Here is an 18,816-nt window from a genome sequence, read left to right on the forward strand (position 1 = left end):
TCCCTCAGCACGCTCTGCTCAGCCACAAGACCTGCAGATATGAAGGCTCACACCTTACAGCAGCTGCTCTTTGGAGAAATAATGTGGGTGGGAAATTTCCCTGGTTCAGAAAGCTGGAGGGGTGGAGCTCTGACTCAGTGCAATAAAACACCTGTTCAGCAACTTCTGAGACTTCGTCAAGATTGTGAATTTGTTTCAGGAGGCACTGGCACCTGTGGAGCCCAGTACTAAGGTGCCATTCACAGCAGCTGCTTTTAATGTAGCAGCGACCTCGATGGCATCAACCTCTGCCTTATCTCAGGTAAGTGGAAAACAGAACAACCCTGGCAGGAGTCTCGGACTTTTGATTCAGATTTGCCCCTGAACTACAACAGGTCAAGTCCCCTGTTATCTATAGGACATAAATTTCCAAGAAAACAAGATTATCCTTTCTTGGGTACTGGCAGTTACCAGGACCTGGAGTCAGAATCTTTCCATATAGCACAGAACTGGTATGTTAATTTTATTTGCCACAATGAGGAGGTGCAAATTGCCTGTTCCACATTGGAATGCTACAGTGGGGATTTGAAATAAGTAAAAAAACCTGATCTTTACTCTCTTTTTCATCCCCTGTTCTTCTGTCAGCAGCATTCAAGCAGAAAATCAAGCCCCTTGGAAAATGAAGAAAGAAAATGGATGATGCACTATGTGGCCCCAAGTGATGATGCTAAGGTACCATATTTCTACAAACTAAAAATATGGGGAACTAAACCAATACTTTTTTGAGAAGGGTAGGATATTCCACCCCCCCTATCCCCCAATGTGGTTATTAAAGATTCACGTGGTTATGTAGAAATACGAATATTTAATGAAAGAAAATTTTCTTTAGATGCAATATCTACATAGTATTAAGAACATAGAATGTATTATTTCCATGGGTTTATTCCTTAGAGAAATCTCTTAGTGAAAATGTTCTTGATTTGCTGTTAAGATGAGACTGACTTTGGCTTTCTTCTAATGCTATCTATTGACTTCATGGAGCTTTAGCCCAGAACAAATGGAGAATGCTGGCAGAGTCAGAAAGTCAGAGCATAGTTGTTGGTGAACCTTTGGGGTTTGGTCATTATTGCCAGTTTTCAGAACAAGTGCCCACTTTAATCCCTGTGCACTTCCTCACAACGAAAGAACAACTCTGGGCATGTTTACAGGGCCTCTGGCAGAGACAGAGTTGCATCAAACACGTAGAAGCTTTATCAGTGATGATTTTTGCTGCTGGCATTGTGCCAAGCTGCCTCAAAGTAAAACATGGGGGCTCCAAATGAAAAGAAAACTTACTTTTGATGACATTTTAAATTATGTGTGATTCAAGGATCTAGATCTATAGCTTATATATGTTTGGTTGTTTTAGGGTTTTTTTGTGTAACCAAACTACCAAATGAACAGAAAATTACAAACATTGTTTTGCCTGCGTATGTCACAACCTTATCAAACTGATTGATCAAACTGATCTCTTGTTAACAGCATGCTGGCAGCTCCTACAGATGGATATTAGTGTACAAAAGGTACAAACTACCAATGGGGAGTGAAACTTGCTGTAAAGGGCAAAGTAGCATAACCAAAACTGACACGGCATTTAGGTGTTCCTAATTTGTTCTCTGTGTGTGTCTGCTAAAGCTCAGCAACAGAATGTACTAAAGCAGGAAAAGCAGCTGCTGGAGAAAATGATGACCCAATCTCCTTAGCAGTTTTGTAATGATTTAATGTATTCATACTGAAGTTCTATTTTGGTTTAGAATATCCATGGCCAAAAGCAACCAGCCCCTCTTTACCACTAACGTAGTTACATTTACATAAAGACTGTTAGAATCCAGCATATGTTTTAGAAAATACATGAAGTAATACAAAAAAATGATCCTGTGGCCGTAATCTCCAGTGTATAGGGGGATATGGGATCCTTTCCACAGCTTCAATTCATTATTCATGCCATAATTTTTTCCTGCCAAATGAACTTACGAAAGTTCGGTTTGCTATGCACAGGCATTTAACAACAAAGACATTCTCAGACACTCTTTATTTACCTCCTGGTTTTGAATGTCTTCTCTCCTCTGTAATAAATCTCGGCAGAAAACTGGCACTAAGGGCACAGACTTGTCTAAACTGGCCCATTTCTGCCTCTTACAGGTATTGAGTTTCCTGGGTAGTTTTTGGTAATTGCCTGAATTTTTGTAAGTCATAGCTTGCCATCCTCTGCGGGAGGATAATCATTAGTAGAGAGCTATTAGAAAGGATAACATTCTTGTAGCAGACCTTGACTTCTAAGAGAAGTAAACAGGTATAAACTTTCCTTAATGCAAATGCTCAAACATTTGTCTAAGCACTTGTTTCAATTTGAGAGGACTTTGCATAGCTGTGTGATAAACTGAAGAATTACTGGATTTGGTTTAGGAAAACATGCTGGGGCCTGTGCGTGGAATTTAGCTGTTCCCTACCTATAGTGCAAAGTCAAATATGCTCCACTGCTAAATTTTCAGGAAAATGTAACAACAATTCACATTTGTGTTGAGCTGGCTCAGCCTGTGTTCTGATAATGCTGAGATCTTACCTCCCCTGTTTAGGACATAGGCACATAAAATATCCTGTGCCTTACATATGACTTTGAGCAACAATGATTAATTTATTTTTCAGTTTTGGAACACACCCACCCAGAAGCCAAGATATTCTATTCTTTGTAGCCTGATGAACATAATGCATTTTTTTGGCACTTAGCCCATTTGTTGTTTTGGATGTGCTGCTCACAGCAAAAAGTGTTAGCATTTTAACCAGTCAGCTCACTGAAGACATTCTGATACAATTCCTGGTCATAAGCTTGAGCTCATGGGCAAGCCTGATGGTTATATTAGGCACTGCCTTCTATTTAACAAGTCTTTCAATTACCCAGTGTTTGATAAAAAACATCAATCTTGCCATTTTTTGAGACAACTTCATAGCCTGGAAATTACTGCATTTTTTTTTTGCAATTTCCTTTGACGACCTTCATGTCTTTCATTCTTATAGAGATGGAAATTATTTGAGAGATTAAGCTAAATTTTATCATGATGGATTCCCCGTGGTCCAATGCTCTACACACTTCATCTGATGTACTGTCTTGTCTCACTGATTTCTTATACTTTGACCTTTTTATCAGTCTTGACTTTTATCACAGTAGCAGCACATTTGTGTGTTCTTACTCTTATTTCACTCAAGAATTACTCCCTGTTATTTTAATTGAAGTCTCTCAGAAAATAGATAACATCTCCTAATTATTTCATCATCTTCAACCAGCTCTGCTCTATTTCACTTCAGATTGCCTTTTCCAGATTTTGGTCATTAGCTTTCACAACAGCTTCTTTCTTTGGTCAGCCCTTCTTGTTGATGATGTTTCATGTTGTGACTTTACTAAGAATTACTAATCTATTTGTCTTCTGCCATTATCTGAACTTCTCCTTGAGCTCTTTATGAATATCAGTGACCACCTACCTACTGGTCACTGAAGTTGCTACCTATTTCTTGACCCACTATATACTGTGCCTTCAGTATTATTTGTCTGAATATCTTTTTGCAAATACATAAATGGCATCATAATAAGTTTGGCCATTTTATAACTTACTCAGATCCTTGCTACTAGAACTGCACTTCCCTGCTCCTAAATCTGCCTCATTTTAATGCTATAATATTTTGTTCTCTTTATTGCTTTGCTCAGAAAAATTCTTCATTATTTCTTAGCCTAACTCAAGGTGACTTTTTAAAATGCATATATATATATAGATATACTATTTATACCTCCCCTTTTGTTGGAGATACACAATTCAGGATCTGCTGATAACATATTTGTATGCAGATTAAAGCTCCTCACGTAGCAGTCAGACCTCAGGGCTGTTTGCATTTTCTTTCCCCTGCAAAGCCTCATCCTCAGACATTCACTGCAGTCATTTTATGTTACTCCTATCTAACAAGACCTGTTACTACTATAATCATACATCAACTGCAGAACTGACTACTCAATGCAATCTGAAATTCCTTCTTCTGCTTCTGCTCCTAAACAGTGAGGGAGGGAGCCATCCCCAGTGCTGATTTACCCTTTGCATTCAGTCTTTTCAATACAATCATGGTTCAACTCTCTTTCCTTTCTATAAACTTGACCTGTTTTGATAAATATTCCCCAACTGTTCCCACAGTTAGAAAATCAATGTAACCACCTGTGCTGCAGCCATAGTAAGCATTGTCTGTGTTCTCCTTCTTTTTGCTATTATCCTGCTTGCTCTAGCAACTGCTAGGGAACATGATGAGAATGTTCTCTGAAGATGTAAAATCCATCAGGCATATGTGATTGTCACAACTTTTACAGACCCAGATGGTCAGACCTGGCACCTTCAACAAGGAATTGGAGATGACCTTCTTTAAAATTAAGGATTGTAGTCAAAACTATTCCATGTCTATTAATCAGATAACCGTCCTTGGCAAGGAAAACCTCTGTTCCCACAAAGCAAACTAGAAGTTTTTGTCCAAAGCCATGTGTTGTGTAGTCCTGAGACATTCCCTAAGGTGCTAACACTCATCCTTAGTCATCCCTCTCTCATGAAAATGATTGTTTTAAAAACAAGCAAGAAAAAGACCCCCCCCTTCTCACCAGTTATCCAAGCACTGCATTAAAAGCAGATTTTTTTTGTATAGGCCTTGATTCTACCTACAGCACAACACAGGCTGTTGGTCAATAGCAAACCAAATTTGAAGCATCTCTGATTTCTGGATTAACTGAATTTTGTTTTCATATTAGCTGCTGATGGTTGTGTGTACAATTTAATATTACTGGCTAAATGAGTTTTTCCAGCTTATTTACACCATCTTAACTTTCCTATTCATCCTCTCTTTCCATACCTGCTCTTTGTGCTTAAATAGCTACAAGCTTTAGGAGTCAATGAAGTTTGTGAAGAAAATGAATTTGCTTCCTATTATATTTTTGCTGTGATGCCACCTGGAAGAGACAACTTTAGCAGAACCTTGGTTCTTTTCAGTGTTTGGTTGTATTACAGCAAATGCATATATTCAAAACTTTAAGATACATCCCCTTTGTTATTTTTTTCGGCAGGGAGAAATGACACCTTACTCCTTGCTTACTGTAAGAATCATAAAGTTGAAAAATGCTCATCAGGCAGATTTTTGTAAGTATCAGTTTTTTTTATTGATGTTACATCATTCTCAGATTACTGTATCAGCCCCTTCTTCTGCTAGATATTGCACAAATGCAAAACACTAAAGTCATACTAGCTAAGAAATCACAGCTGAAGGCAATTTATGCCACAGAATATCTATTTGAAATCTCAGAGGTTTATTTGGTTATTGGGTTTTGTACCATATTATTTATCTAACAAGTTGGCTGTTTCAGGGCCTTGAAAATACCTTAACACCGTTTTTAACACACAGATGTTTATATAACGTGTTCATGACAAATGCATAGAATATAGAGCTGAAATACTTACATACCAGTCCCTCTTAATTCTTTGGTTATCCTGAGCATCATCACATCAGCTGACTCTTGCCCCCCAGTGAAAGATGTTGGACAGAAATCTTTTGGGGACTGTGGTACATGGTACATTACAGCTGTCATGCAAAATGTTCTGAAAATGTGTGATATTTGGACAACCTTTGCCTGCGGTTCACATTCCCAGAGATTTTTTCTCAGAGAATTTTTTCCTGCCATCCTACATGTGTCTCATGAACTTGGCACACCACTAATAACACCATTTTGCATATCCCTTTACCATACTGTTCTTCCTTCTCTTGTTTTGCATTTTCTTTCCTTTTTGGGAGATCATTATGAAGGTTGCTGAAGCCATAAAATCCTACAGATAAAATTTCTCACCATCTCTTTGTATTTCACTCACTTCAGTGTTTCAAGAGCATGCATGTCACCCTTTTCAATTTTCCAATCAAGTGGAGAGAAGTGTTCTGTTCACATTGTCGGTAATATTGGGCTGCAGAAAATAGAAGAAATATTATAGTATAGAAGAAAATGTCAAATTCATTTTTATTCCTTTTGAGTGCTATGAAACACTGCATGTATGTGCAAGACCTCACCTTCATTCCTTTGAACTGTTGATTTAATTTCTCTTAGTTTCACCTTTGATCTAGAATGGAAAAAAAAAAGTTTCACCTTTGATCTAGAATGAACCAGATAAGAACCATGATTCAGCTGCTTTTGCAAAGGGATTGCACAAAGGAAAATGATGCTGCATTCTCAGAAAACAGTGTTACTGTCGTGACCTTGTCCTCCATCCTGAGGACAGGGAGATTTCTGAGAAGTCTCACTTAGTGAGTTGTAGACATTTTGAAAATTCCTATTGGCATTAAAATGTACACTGCTGAAGTAGAGCTCAAGACGTGTGGGCTCAGTTTTCAGCTCTGTTCACAGACTTGTTGCATAAGAAGCTTAGGTAAATTTATACATCAAAACATTCTGTGACTCTGTTGCCCTGTCTACAAAATATAGAGTATCTTCTCCAACACATTTTGTTTCTCTCTTATCTATTTAGCTGATGTGCTCATTTTGGATATCCTACTATTGTAGAGAGATTTTAATTTAAGGTGTTAGGTAAGGCCTAGAGACAGTGGGAAGTATTTTCAGATTATTTTGTTAATTACCAGTAAATAAGGCTTGGGGGACCAGTTGGTGAATAAAATTGTCTTTTCTTTCTGTCAGTAATTCCCCAGCTACTCTGTGAGCCTGTTTGAGCCTGTTTCTTAAGCAAGTCATAAAATGAAGCACTGTAGACCAGGATGCTGTTGAACAAGGAAGATAAACAATCATCAGATAGGTTGTTACTTAGTCAACAAAGAGCTATCTCTGCTTTCAAAGAAGTTGAAGTCTCACAGGAAAAATAGTATGATACTCTGGAATTTAAAAACTTAAGTACAATTCAAAAAAGATATATTGCAGATTTCAACTGCTTGGTTTTGCACTGCTATTGATCTTTTAGCTTAGCGTTTTTATTTTAACATCTGAATGTGTTTGAAGTATCAGAAAACTAAAATAACTAGACAAGCTACTGTGTGCTAATGAGAATAATAAAATGATATTTACCTAGCCTTTTCTCAGCAATATGATCTTTCCCCTGGAAAACTCATCAGAAGCATCTGATACAGTGTCGGAGTCCAGAGGATCCCTTTGGCTGCCCTGGATGCCTCGAGACCCTGGCAGGGAGCTCAGGGATCTTGGCAACAAGTCAAAAAACAGCTGTGGCTTCAATTTTAGCCCATGGGAGAGGCTGCCAACCTTATATGAGGAATTGCAAGCCAAAAGGGTTCGAGTGGTGTAATAAGGGAATTGACACATGGTGAAAAGTTAGAATTTTGGGGATTTTTAGAATGCAATTCAGGGATACAGCATGGAGGAATCTGGGCGTGCCCTAGCCTTTTCTTCCTTCTTCTTGTCCTCCATGTCTCGGTGTGACAGTGACACATTTCTATCGGTCTGGGATAGGGACACACTGTCCAACATAGATTTTAGGTATTGGTATGGGAACTGTAAACATGGTACACGTAATTTTGAGTATATAATGTGGGAGACGCCCAGGGCTCAGGGCAGACTGCCATGGCTTCTCTACTAGGTGGACCTCGGCAGGTCAGAGAGAAACTGTTATAGATAAGAAAAAATAAACAACCTTGAAAACTCGGCTTCACACATTCCAGACCTTTTCTTCAGCTGCTGGGCTAGGGAAAAAGGACTTTCACACTGTTGGGGTCTTGCCAGCAGACCCTGACAATACAGATGCAATCTGACTGTGAGATATCTGTAGAAGACTGACCATTTTTGTAATGAAATTTTTCAAATTTCCCTAGATTTTCATTTTCCCTGTGTCAAATTTAGGAGCAAGCCACCTTTTCAATCAAGAGCAGCCACTTCTGACTTGCTTTTTCTACCTACATGCTGTCTTCCCATCTTTTTCAGCATGTGCAGTGGTCCATTCCATGATTTTTCTCTCTGTTGCAAGTGCAGTCATACCAGGTCATTTGGTCATAGAGTTTCTACATTTTTCTTTGGTTTACTTGCCAAATCTTGGCTTCAGGGAACACCACTTCTGTATATTTCCTCTGATATTCCTCACTGTCACATTCACCCAACTTAATCTTGGCTGGTTTTTTTTTTAAATATGCACCTCAATATCCATGGGATGTGTGTTTCAAAAGCCTAGGATGAAATCCAAGTTTATCCTGAAATCTGATGTTGCACCTTTGCCTGTAGACAACACATGCTGATAGAGTTTGGCACACAAATAAAAAATTAAAGCAAAAGGAAAACAGTTCTCTCCTCCTGAATGGGTCAATTGGCCCCTTTCATATCCCTGCTGTCACCCCACCCTTTTTGCAGTCTCCTCTATACTTGAGTGATGTTCCTCTCCAACATCTGCTTCATGCTATGTATAATTGGTTTCTGTCTTGTCTTATCTTACCATGCAAATGCTCTTGACAGACCTGGGCTAATTATTTTGCACCGTACTCCTAACTAACCTTTATGCCAATTAGTAATCATGGGTCAGACTCAAACATTTCTGGCACTCCCTGATCTCACTGTGGGCAACAGAGAGAAAGGCACCCAGATAAGATCACTTGCACTCATCCTGCTGCCCTGCAGGCACTGAGTGTCATCACCAGGCTCCAGTGCTCTATGCAGCTTGGCTGTGAAGCTAGTGGGGGGACTAGAAAGGAACAAATTCCATTGAAGTTTGAGTCTCTTGCAGGCTGGTGCCTATTTTGCAGTGGTATTCCCCTCCTCAGTCCAAGAGTGCATGCAGCCTTTGGTAAAATAATGACTTTTTAGGTCATTGGTGTATCCATTTGCTCCTTCTCAGCTGGAAGTCAGTCCTGGTGTTTTACAAAAGCTCATGTTTCCTAACTCTGTTAATGATGTTGCTTCTTCTACAGAACTCCCCATGTGTGGGAGGAATATCTGGTCAGGATGAGATGGCAGGGAAATGGTGTATTATCTTCTTTTCTTGCTAACGACACCCCTTCCACTGTTTCCCAAAAGAATGGAAAAGGAGGTGGGTGATGGGAGAGGAGGACCATGGTGGGACAGACTCTCCAACACCTCCCAGCAGCTCTCCTTAAACAAATGAGTTATTGGGTGGCCACACAGAGCTGCACCAAACTCTCAGCCTGGCCCATTTTCACCATCAGTAGAGCTTACTCATTTTATGGCCGCCCCTAAACCCTGTGGCTGAAGCTGACACCCTGACCCTGCTCCCCAGGCAGAGGATGAGTGAGGGGATCTTCTCCATATGGAATGCCTGAAGCCCTGGCACCAAGAGAGGGGATTTGCCCTGAGGCAATAGAAGTGGAAGCAAACCTCTTCCAGATCCTTAGCACAGGTGAACAGACTTGCAGTTCCATCATCTCTCCACCCCTACTTAGTGTCATGTGAAAGAGCAAAACTCTGCTGGACTCCACTGGATCTCCCCTAATCCTGAAGACCTGAGTAAAGAGGTCTCTGTGACAGTACTGCTCTCTGAAACTGTGGCAGCCTACATGGGTACCAGCGGATTCCACATTCCAGGAGATGACCTTTGCTGCTGGAGGGCATATTCTGGCTCATTAACACAGATGAGGTGAAGAGTGGTGGTGTCAGGTCTGGCTTGACACATTTAGCCTCACTGGTGCTGAGTGTTTGTAATGCTCTTACTGGACTGCAAAGGTAAATTTGAGCTCTGTGCCCCAGTAAGAAATTACCTGGAGTGAGCTTCAGGTTGACAGGTGCTTTTTTTTCTGGGGCACAGTAACTTTTCTGAGAGAAGTCTTGCCAGATCAAGAGGCTTTCAGAGATGAGATAGGAAAGTTAGTCTTGGACTGAAAAGTGACTGCTCTGGTATATTTTCTACTGTAGAGAATGGACACACGTGGAAACCTTCTCAGCTGTGGAAACAAACCTGTTAGTGTTAGCTGGGATGTCAGAACAATCACTCCTCTCCCTCAACTCTTCCTTCTGTTTTCAGATCTTCCTTTGGTTTTTCACCTTTGAATGAAGAGACACCTCGCATATTTATAAAAGAGGAGCTCAGAGACTTTGTCCTCTAAGAGTTATGTCCTTATGAAATTATTCTGTGGAAGCTTTTATATTATCTCTTCAGAAGAAATGAGTCCGTTCTGCAACAGTACACTTGGAACCTTTGCAAATCAGAGTCATTCTCCAGAGATATTAAGGGTTATTTTTGCTACAGAAACTAAGTGCAAAAAAAATTAGAGGGATTACAGTGAGTGCAGGTGGTACTAATGGCCCTGTCCCAGGAAAGCACGGTGCCAGTGGGAGCACAGTGGCACGGGAGGGAGAGGTGACCCAGTGTATGAAACTTTGAGCTCGGACTGCAGCAGGTACTGCACCCACTGAATCTGCTCCAGGGAGAAAATCCTACTTTGCCACTTGACTTAAATGGCTGGACTGGGTAAAGGGCTCATTCACATGGGGACTCTGTTCATCCCTGGTCAAAGACATCACTGATTAAGCACAGTTCACCAATGAGCTTTTGTTATTTCCACAAGTATGCCACAGAGAGAAATATTGTGCTTACAAAAGAGTGTTGCACCAGGATAGTGGTAGAGCTCATAGCTGCATCCAGTTCCCCTCTCAGATAGCAGTAGGAGGTAAATCCTTAATACTGTTTGTATTGTACTAAGCTGGTGAGAGAAAATGTTCCCAAAGATCATGTCCAGCAATTGAGAAATGGGAGCAGTTCTCCTCCTCCTCTTAGGTGAACTGTAGTAAACTAGGATTCAAGGAGAACCTGTCTGTGCAGGTGAAGAATATTTCACTAGAAGAAAATTATTCTTAATTTTGGTGTTACGAAATGCAGTAACAGGACAGATGGGATTTTGTAGTTTACATTCACTGTTCCTATGAGACTAGTTTTACTTATATGCTTTGCTTTTCAGTGCTGTAATTTTCTCCTTACCTGTGATGGAGATGAGTGATTTTAGCACGTGATGGTTCATCTCAGGTACACCTCACAGGACTGTACTCTCACAGAGTAGCACACATAGCTGCAGTTCTGAACTACTTCTTCTGGTCTTGTATTTTTAACTGATCTTTAGCTCTCAGACTGTCTTAAGCAGTCTCATCATCATAAAAATTGAATCAGAAGCTACAAACTGGAAAAGGACACAAGGGTCACAGTGCTGACTTTCAAAGAGACTGTGAGTTCAGATGTCTCAGCATTCACATGAGGTGACATTATGTCATCAGGGAAGTTGCAATACGTGCACTGAAGTAAGGGCTTGGCATGGCATTAAATTGCTAGGGAAACCCAGCAACTGCATTATAACTGGAGCATGAAGAAAATGTAAATAGATTTTTTTTGTATTAGCTCTCAGGTAGCAATGAATAAACTGGAACATTTTCAGTAGCTCTCCTGTACACTTTTTTCAGGGTTAAGAGAGAGCAATGTAAGGTGATTAGTCATTTCAAGAGCTCCCATAAAATAATGGTATCAGGATCATCATAGTATTCAGCAGACATTCAACTATCCTGTTATTTTTTATTTATCTCACTGTTTGCCTTACAGTTTAGCCTCAGTTCAACTGAACTGCCACTTCTATAGAAATACATAAGCTCAGTTAGAACATCAGCATGGGAATAGTGTCTGTAAAATTAAAGGAAAACATAGAAAATCACAGGTTATTGTATGGAAAACAATAACCTCTCCACATTGGTAGGGACTGTAGATGAATTGTGGCAAAACCAGGTGTAGCGTAGTCCCCTTTTTTCACAGGAAGAGAATGTACTTTGTCCTAGTGGTATCATCTCACCTGATCTTCAAAGTCAAATTTTATATACAGGAGTTACTAACACTATTATGTAATTTATTTGTCTGTGACCCACTAGCCTTGTTACAGCAGAATCACACAAAGTGGCTGAGGTGTGAAGGCACTTCTGGAGATTGTGTAGTCCAGACCACTGCCATAAACAGGATTGGCTTCAGTAGGTTGTTCAGAGCCATATTCATTTGGGTTTTGAACATCTCCAAGGGTAGAGACTTCACAACCTTTCTGGGCAATCTGTGACAGTGTGTGGTGGTGTTTACAATGTCAAGGTAAAAATTAATTTTTTCTTATGTTTCAGTGGGATTCCCTGCGTATTGGTTTGTGTCCTTTTACCTTTCAATGGGCACCATGGAGGAGGGTCTGGCTCAGACTTATTTATTTTCCTCTCCCCTGATCAGGTATTTACAGAGATTGATAAGACTCCGTAAGCCTTCTCTGCTTCAGGCTGAAGAGTCTCAGTTCTCTCAGCTTCTCCCCACAGAGCAGATGATCCATTCCCCCATTCTCTTTCTGGACTTCTTTGTTCAGCTCACTTCAGCACATCCTTACCTCTCTTGTACTGGGGAACCCAGAGATGTGGCCTTGTCAGTGCTGAACAGAGAGGAAGGACCAGCTTTCCAGCTGCTGGCAACACTCCTGATGCAGCTCAGGAGGCTGTTGGCTTGCCACAAGGACAGATCTCTGGCTTATGTTCAACCTGCTGGCCACTAACATGCACAGATGCTTCTCTGCAGAGCTGCTGTGCAGCTGGTCAGCCCTCAGCCCATCCTGGTGCTGGGGTTTTGCCTCCTCCTGTAAAGGACTTTGCATTTCCCTCAGTGAACTTCGTGAGGCTCATGATGGCCTGGCCCTCCCACCTGCACAGGTCCTTCTGAATGGCAGCACAGCCTTCTGGGGTGTCAGCTACTCCCCCAGGTTTTGCTCCACCTGCAGACTTGCTGAAGCTGACCTCTGTCTCATCACTCACATTGTTCATACAGATGTTAAACAGCCCTGGCTCCACTATCGGCCTCTGGGGTACACCAGCAGAGACTGGCCTCCAACTGTACTTTGTGCTGCCAACCACAATCACCTGATCCTGCTGGTTAAACCAGTTTTTAATCCACCTCACTTTCCATGTATCTATCCTGTACTTCATCAGTTTGACAAAGAATTTTCAATAGCTGATTTTACATAAGTATTTATGAAATCAACATATATGCTGAACAGTAATTTTAGAAAGTAGCCTCATGAAGATATTTTGCCAAAGAAAACACTCCAGAAAATCAGTAGATTATGGATAAAACAGTAACAAAAGACATTCATAAGTCCTGCACCTGTCCATTCATGTTGTCTCAGAGCTTTCGTACTGCCAGCTTAATCAGTTCTATCACAAATCTTATTTTATACAGTGTGTGATGAAAAAATGAAATTTAAAATATGGGCAAAGCGTTTTGGTTTTCAAGACCATTTTGGTTTTCTTGAAGAAAGAGAAAGGAAAAGAATGTGCCTTTGCAAGTACAGCAAAAATACAGAAATGTGACCTTCCTGCATTCTATGATAGCTAGCAACTAAAAGGGAGAGAAATTATGTCTTAAATCAGTTCAGAAATGTTAATTTCTGAATTACATCCCCCTCATCCACTTTGGCAGTTTTGGAGATGCTGGATTCATGTTTTTGATACACTTGAGATTGGCAGTTGTGTGTGCATTAATGAGAGGAGGGATGGTCCAGATGCCCTGAAGCCATATTTAGTTCTTGGCTATTGTACAGGCTCTAGATCAGAGGCAGTGATGCCATTTATCAGGATGAGTACAGCACAGCTCAGAAGGCTGTCAGGCAGCACAGTGAGGGCAGGACTTTCAGTTATCAGAGAGATCAGCGAGCACAGCCCTCCCACTCCTAGTAAATTACGTATTGTACTGGTAATTGCCAAAGTCAACATATTATCCTGTCACCTCCATTATGTTAAAATCTGAGACTCCGAAACATTGTCAGTGGAAATAATTTCAAAGACAGGCAATCTACTACCTTCTAGAGAGAAAACTCCTAGCAGTGTCAAGAAATTCCTTCAAAATTCAGCATGAAGTGCTACATGGGGATCTCCCTAATTGACAGGCATCCTCCCCTGCGGATGTCGCAGTCACAGGGTCTCTGGATTTCAGGCAACACCTTATTTTTAGGCAAAATATCCCAAAAGCAATGTATCCTGAAAAAAGACATGGGCATGAACTCACTTCTAACCTTGAGGAGCTGGCTCAAGACCTGTACCATGCTCACAGATAGTAGGTGCTCTTCTCCCTGCCCGTGGGGTGGTTCTCTGTCGACTGCCACGGCACCAGACTCCTCCTCTTTTCTGGCAAAAGCCTGTGTTCACAGAACAGGATGAATCAACCCTTCTAGTTGCCACTGGAAAAGTTCCTGTCCAAGGTCTGAGAATCTCTTTGGTGTTCACTCAGTTCAGGATCTATGGGAGATGGTAACTTAGAGCAAGTGCAGCCTCACTCCACTCCCTCCATCCACAAGATGCAAATCCTTTCTGCCACTTCACTTTTCCTGGGAAGAGATGTAAATTCCTGGTCTTTCAAGTGTCAGCAAACACCAGGAAATGGCTCCAGTTCCTACTGAGCTCTTGAAGCAGCAATTGAACTGCTGGTAGGCCTCTCCCTTCCTTCCCCGCCTAGGGAGACCAGGATCAAGGTTACTGGAGTAATTAATTTTCTCTCATAAAGAGTTAATAACCTGGTATGTCAGACATCTAGTATCTGAATCAGACTTAAACCTGATTCTTTTGGTATTTCTCATGAAGTTTGATTGCTACAGAGACAATTTATGTGCAGTCCCTCTCAGGGTCTGAAGTTAATGCTCTGCTCCCTCAGTCACAGTTTCACCTGCCAAATTTTCTTAATATGGAGTAATACAAGACTTATGAATATTCACACTGTTCTATTTGCTACCTAGGATTGTATTTTTATTTTGAATGCATAAGATTATGCATAATTGTTTGAACACACTGCTTATTAAAAATAGTGTTGAGATGAACAAATTAATTTTATCCAGCTGTCTGATTTCTGTCTTACTGGTTTGGCCAATGTTTATCAGAAAGAACTGGCCATCTCTCACCCATGTTTCAGCTATGGAACACTTTGATGTCTCCACTGCTTGTATCGTGTCTCCTCTGCCTGATACTTTGTGCTTTTGTTTCTATAGTAAGCCAATCCGACTGCTATGTGAGGCTCTGGTTGCCAACAGCTTCAGATGAAATATTCCACACCAAAACCATCAAAAACTGCAGAAATCCTGTGTGGAACGAAACTTTCTACTTCCGGATACAGAGAAAAGTCAAGGTAAACAACCCAAAACCTCTCTTTTTTATCTACTCTGCTCAGTGTCTCTCAGTTTAGCCCAAAACCCCTAAACTAGAAATATCCTCTGGTGCATTTCTGAGTTTACTTAAAATTCCCCACACAAGCTGAAGCAAAGCAATTCTGGTTTTGCTGGAATTCAATTTACTCCTAACAGATAGTTGTTGTTATTTACGTATGGGTAATGAGAGTCTGACCTCGGGGAAGGCTGAGGGGACCCCTAACAGTGACAACACAGAGAAACTGAAATGAAAATATAAAATTACACTCTAACAGAAAACCACATGTTTTTCTGAAAGGACATGAAGTAATGGCAGGAGATGATGCCAAATTCTAGTATGATTAAAATCTTTACTCAGTTTGCTGCTGATAATTGAACTACACTCAAATACCTGTGAACTGGTGGCTGAAAGCAGAATGTCCAAGGACCTAGAAGGGTGATCACTGATATGAAGCAATCTCTATTACCCCTGCTGATATGAAGCAGTATAGGATTTTTGGTAATCCACATTCCTCCCTAGAAGATTGCATTTTTATGAGATCTACTTAAAAGCATAACAGCTGACCCAAAAGAGATGTCAGTTCAGCTTTAATTGATAAGACTAAGACCTGTTTCTTTATAACTGCTTTCTTACTCTTCCTTCTCACACTTTTTCATCAATTATTTTCTATTTCCTCTCTGTAAAGCAGACACTAAGCCTGGAAGAGCTGCAGAATGTCATATTTATTTTATGTCATGCATGCTAGTGAATTGGATATTTTTCATTTCTTTTCCTAGAATGTTCTGGAAATTACTGTTTCTGATGATGACATCATTCATGATGATGACCGTGCAATTGTGCTTTTTGATGTAGCTAAAATCCCCCTTGGGGAAAGAGTTTTTACAGCATTCCCACTAACCCCAGAGGTAAGAGCTTGGTGAGACATTTAGTATAGCTTGATGTCCATTCTCTCCCCTCTGTTAGAGAGATGTACTCTCTCTTCTGGTTTTACGACCAGGACCAGCTTGGTGGTAAAGATTTAGCAAAATTTATTAGCATCCTGGAAAATGCACAGCAGTGACAAAGTAGATGGCCTTCTCAAATTCCTGTTGGTTTCCTTTGGCACAGGTCACGGACAAATTCACAAGCCCCAGAGTAGATGCAATTTAGGGAAGCTTTGCGCTTTCAATAATCTCATAGAAAATAACAGTTTATCTAATCCTCACAAAGACTGTAAAAACCAAAACAATGCAAGCACAGGGAAATGGCCTGTTTCCACAATATTTCCCTAAATACTAAGCCTTAGCATATCATGTTCAGCACATGGAAGCTGGCAGAGAAAAAAGTGTGAAATAGGTTTGTTAGGGAGATTTATAAGCACCAAACACCCTTCGTTCTTCAAGTACAATTGAGTTTCTTGGGGAAGAAAAAGCTGCCTCTGTCCTTTAATGCTGATAATAGCAAGTACAAAACAGAATATTTTTACTTATTAAATGTAAAGAACACGGTGCTTGCAAAAATTAAGGTCACTTTGAAAACCTCTACACATGCTACTTGAGACAGCTTCTCTTTTTTTTTTTTTTCAGGGGAAGGAGGAGCTGGAAGTTGAGTTTGTATTGGAGACCATGTGAGTAAAACCTCATTACTATTGGTAGCTTGTAGTTATGCATTAGTGCAGGGAAACCTTTTGTAGATCCAGTACCACCTTAATAGCCAGAGACAAGTTTTTCCAGACTTAACATGTGCATTAAAAAATTGTTATATGAAAGCGGAAATGCCACAATGTGGAGAAGAGTTGAGAATTTTTAATTCTGTGACATTCTCTTAAGATTTTTGACTTACATAGTTCACAGTTGGCTGGCAAACCCCACTGCAGTAAGTCTGCAGATTTACTGGACAGTGTTCTCTGGGAAAGTCATGGCTGAGGAGAATGTTGCTACCCAGCTTGTGTCACGCCTGTGCTACTAAGGCTGTTGCAAGGACTTTCCAGGTGCCCTACAGCAAATTAATAATTTCTGCTGGGTCATTATGTGGCATCTAGTGTCAAGGGAGTATACTTACAGAAATAACGAGAAGGAGCAAAGAAAATAATAGTAATAAAAAATTTAGAGAGAATAATGTGTCCTATTCAGGACAGTATCCAGAATGTATTGTTTATAAATGTATATTATTTGTTCTTGTTTTCCAGCCAGGGTCCTCCTGAAACCATCATCACAAATGGTGCAATAGTGGTAAAATAATGTTGTTTGTTTTTTTTTTTTTTTGTGTTCTTCCCCACATCATTCCTTACTACAGCTGACTATAATGTCAGTGAGGGAAACATTGCAAGTCTTCATTCTTTAGTGATACTTTCTCTTAGGAGCTTTATCTTTAAGGAGAATAGCATGATCTTAGAGGAGCCTTCTGGCTATTATAATTTTCCCTCATTTTGTCTGCATCCATTGAAAATGACAATGTGTTTAGCATAGCACCATCTTCCCATGTGACAATAAATTAATTCTCACATTCACTGTGTCTGGCAAAAGTGTCCAACACAGCTGGCCCCCCCATTCAAACAATGACCTTTCCTACAATGATCCTTTCAACCTCTACCAGCACTGGTGGTGAGATGGCTGGATGAGTTACCTAATTCTTTGTCCTCATCACACCTACCGTAGTGTCGTGAAGAAGCCTGTTTGGAAGTTCACTTGGACAGCAGGAGGCAAAAGAAGTGTTTCTCAGGTAAGATTATTACTTCTTAAAATAAATATTGGTGATATCACTGTCTCTAACAAGTCCTGGACATTGCATCAGCAAAATACTAAGGCTTTAATTGATCTTTTAAGGTGATTTGTACAAAATTTGTTCAAAATTTGCAGTAGGGAATGCCACCGTCCTGCAGCAGGTATATGCTCAGGGTTCTGACTTCATGGGGAGTCTTGTGCCAGACTAGAAACAACTAGAATCAGATGATTATACGGAAGGTATCTAAAACCCAAGTTGAGATTCTGCAAACCTCTGCTGCAGTACTGCAAAACCCTGAAGAAGCTTAATTCCTCAGGTATTATAGTTATATTATAGCATTAACTTTGCTCAGGTTCTCTGCCACTTCAACTTACACATGTGCACAGAAACACCTCATTTTTTGCAGGGGTTAGCCACTCAGCAGCTGGCTCCTGCCTGACCCTGGTCAAGATTCAGAATCTAGAAGCTCCTCTGCCCACATCCCCTGAGGGGCTGGATCTGGTAGGCAATCTCAGAGCATGCATAATGCACACTGGCAGGATTAGCTGAACTATTCATATAAATAGGGTCATCTGCTGCTCATAATAGTCAGATCTTATTTTAGGGGACTGAGAACTTCTTCAGCTCATTATTTGGCCTGGGGTGAGGATGATTTACCATGCGAAGTACCTGTTTGTATTCACTGTGTCGTGATGAAACTCCAACAGAAAAGCAGCAATCTAAAATTCAGTTCCATCCGTGTCACGTTCCCATCTGACTTCTTGCTCAGCACATTATAATGATACAGTCACCTGAAATGTTTGGGGTTTGGATCACTTTTAGAAGATAGTTTTCTAAATACAAAGGAAAATGAGAAGGAATTTGTTCAAAGCTACATTTTGCTTCTTTTTTTCCCCTCTCCCTTTTTTTTTTTTACAATTATAAGTAATTTTGTGTATGTT

The 18,816-nt window shown here is 40.4% G+C and overlaps 1 protein-coding gene across 1 annotated transcript in view; it reads left to right on the forward strand.

Annotated features, from left to right (window-relative positions):
- The first annotated feature begins 5,106 nt into the window (after window positions 1-5,106).
- The window catches only part of LOC137475764 (cytosolic phospholipase A2 epsilon-like), a 28,087-nt gene continuing 14,377 nt past the window's right edge, over window positions 5,107-18,816 (forward strand). The window contains exons 1-6 of the mRNA XM_068193435.1: window positions 5,107-5,177; window positions 15,016-15,152; window positions 15,949-16,077; window positions 16,738-16,778; window positions 17,340-17,382; window positions 17,809-17,872. Coding sequence (XP_068049536.1) covers window positions 5,111-5,177; window positions 15,016-15,152; window positions 15,949-16,077; window positions 16,738-16,778; window positions 17,340-17,382; window positions 17,809-17,872 — 481 coding nt within the window. The 5' untranslated portion in view covers window positions 5,107-5,110. The remainder of the gene's footprint in view (window positions 5,178-15,015; window positions 15,153-15,948; window positions 16,078-16,737; window positions 16,779-17,339; window positions 17,383-17,808; window positions 17,873-18,816) is intronic.

The sequence above is a fragment of the Anomalospiza imberbis genome, chromosome 6 (genome assembly GCF_031753505.1).
Source record: "Anomalospiza imberbis isolate Cuckoo-Finch-1a 21T00152 chromosome 6, ASM3175350v1, whole genome shotgun sequence".
Taxonomy (NCBI): Eukaryota; Metazoa; Chordata; class Aves; order Passeriformes; family Viduidae; genus Anomalospiza; species Anomalospiza imberbis.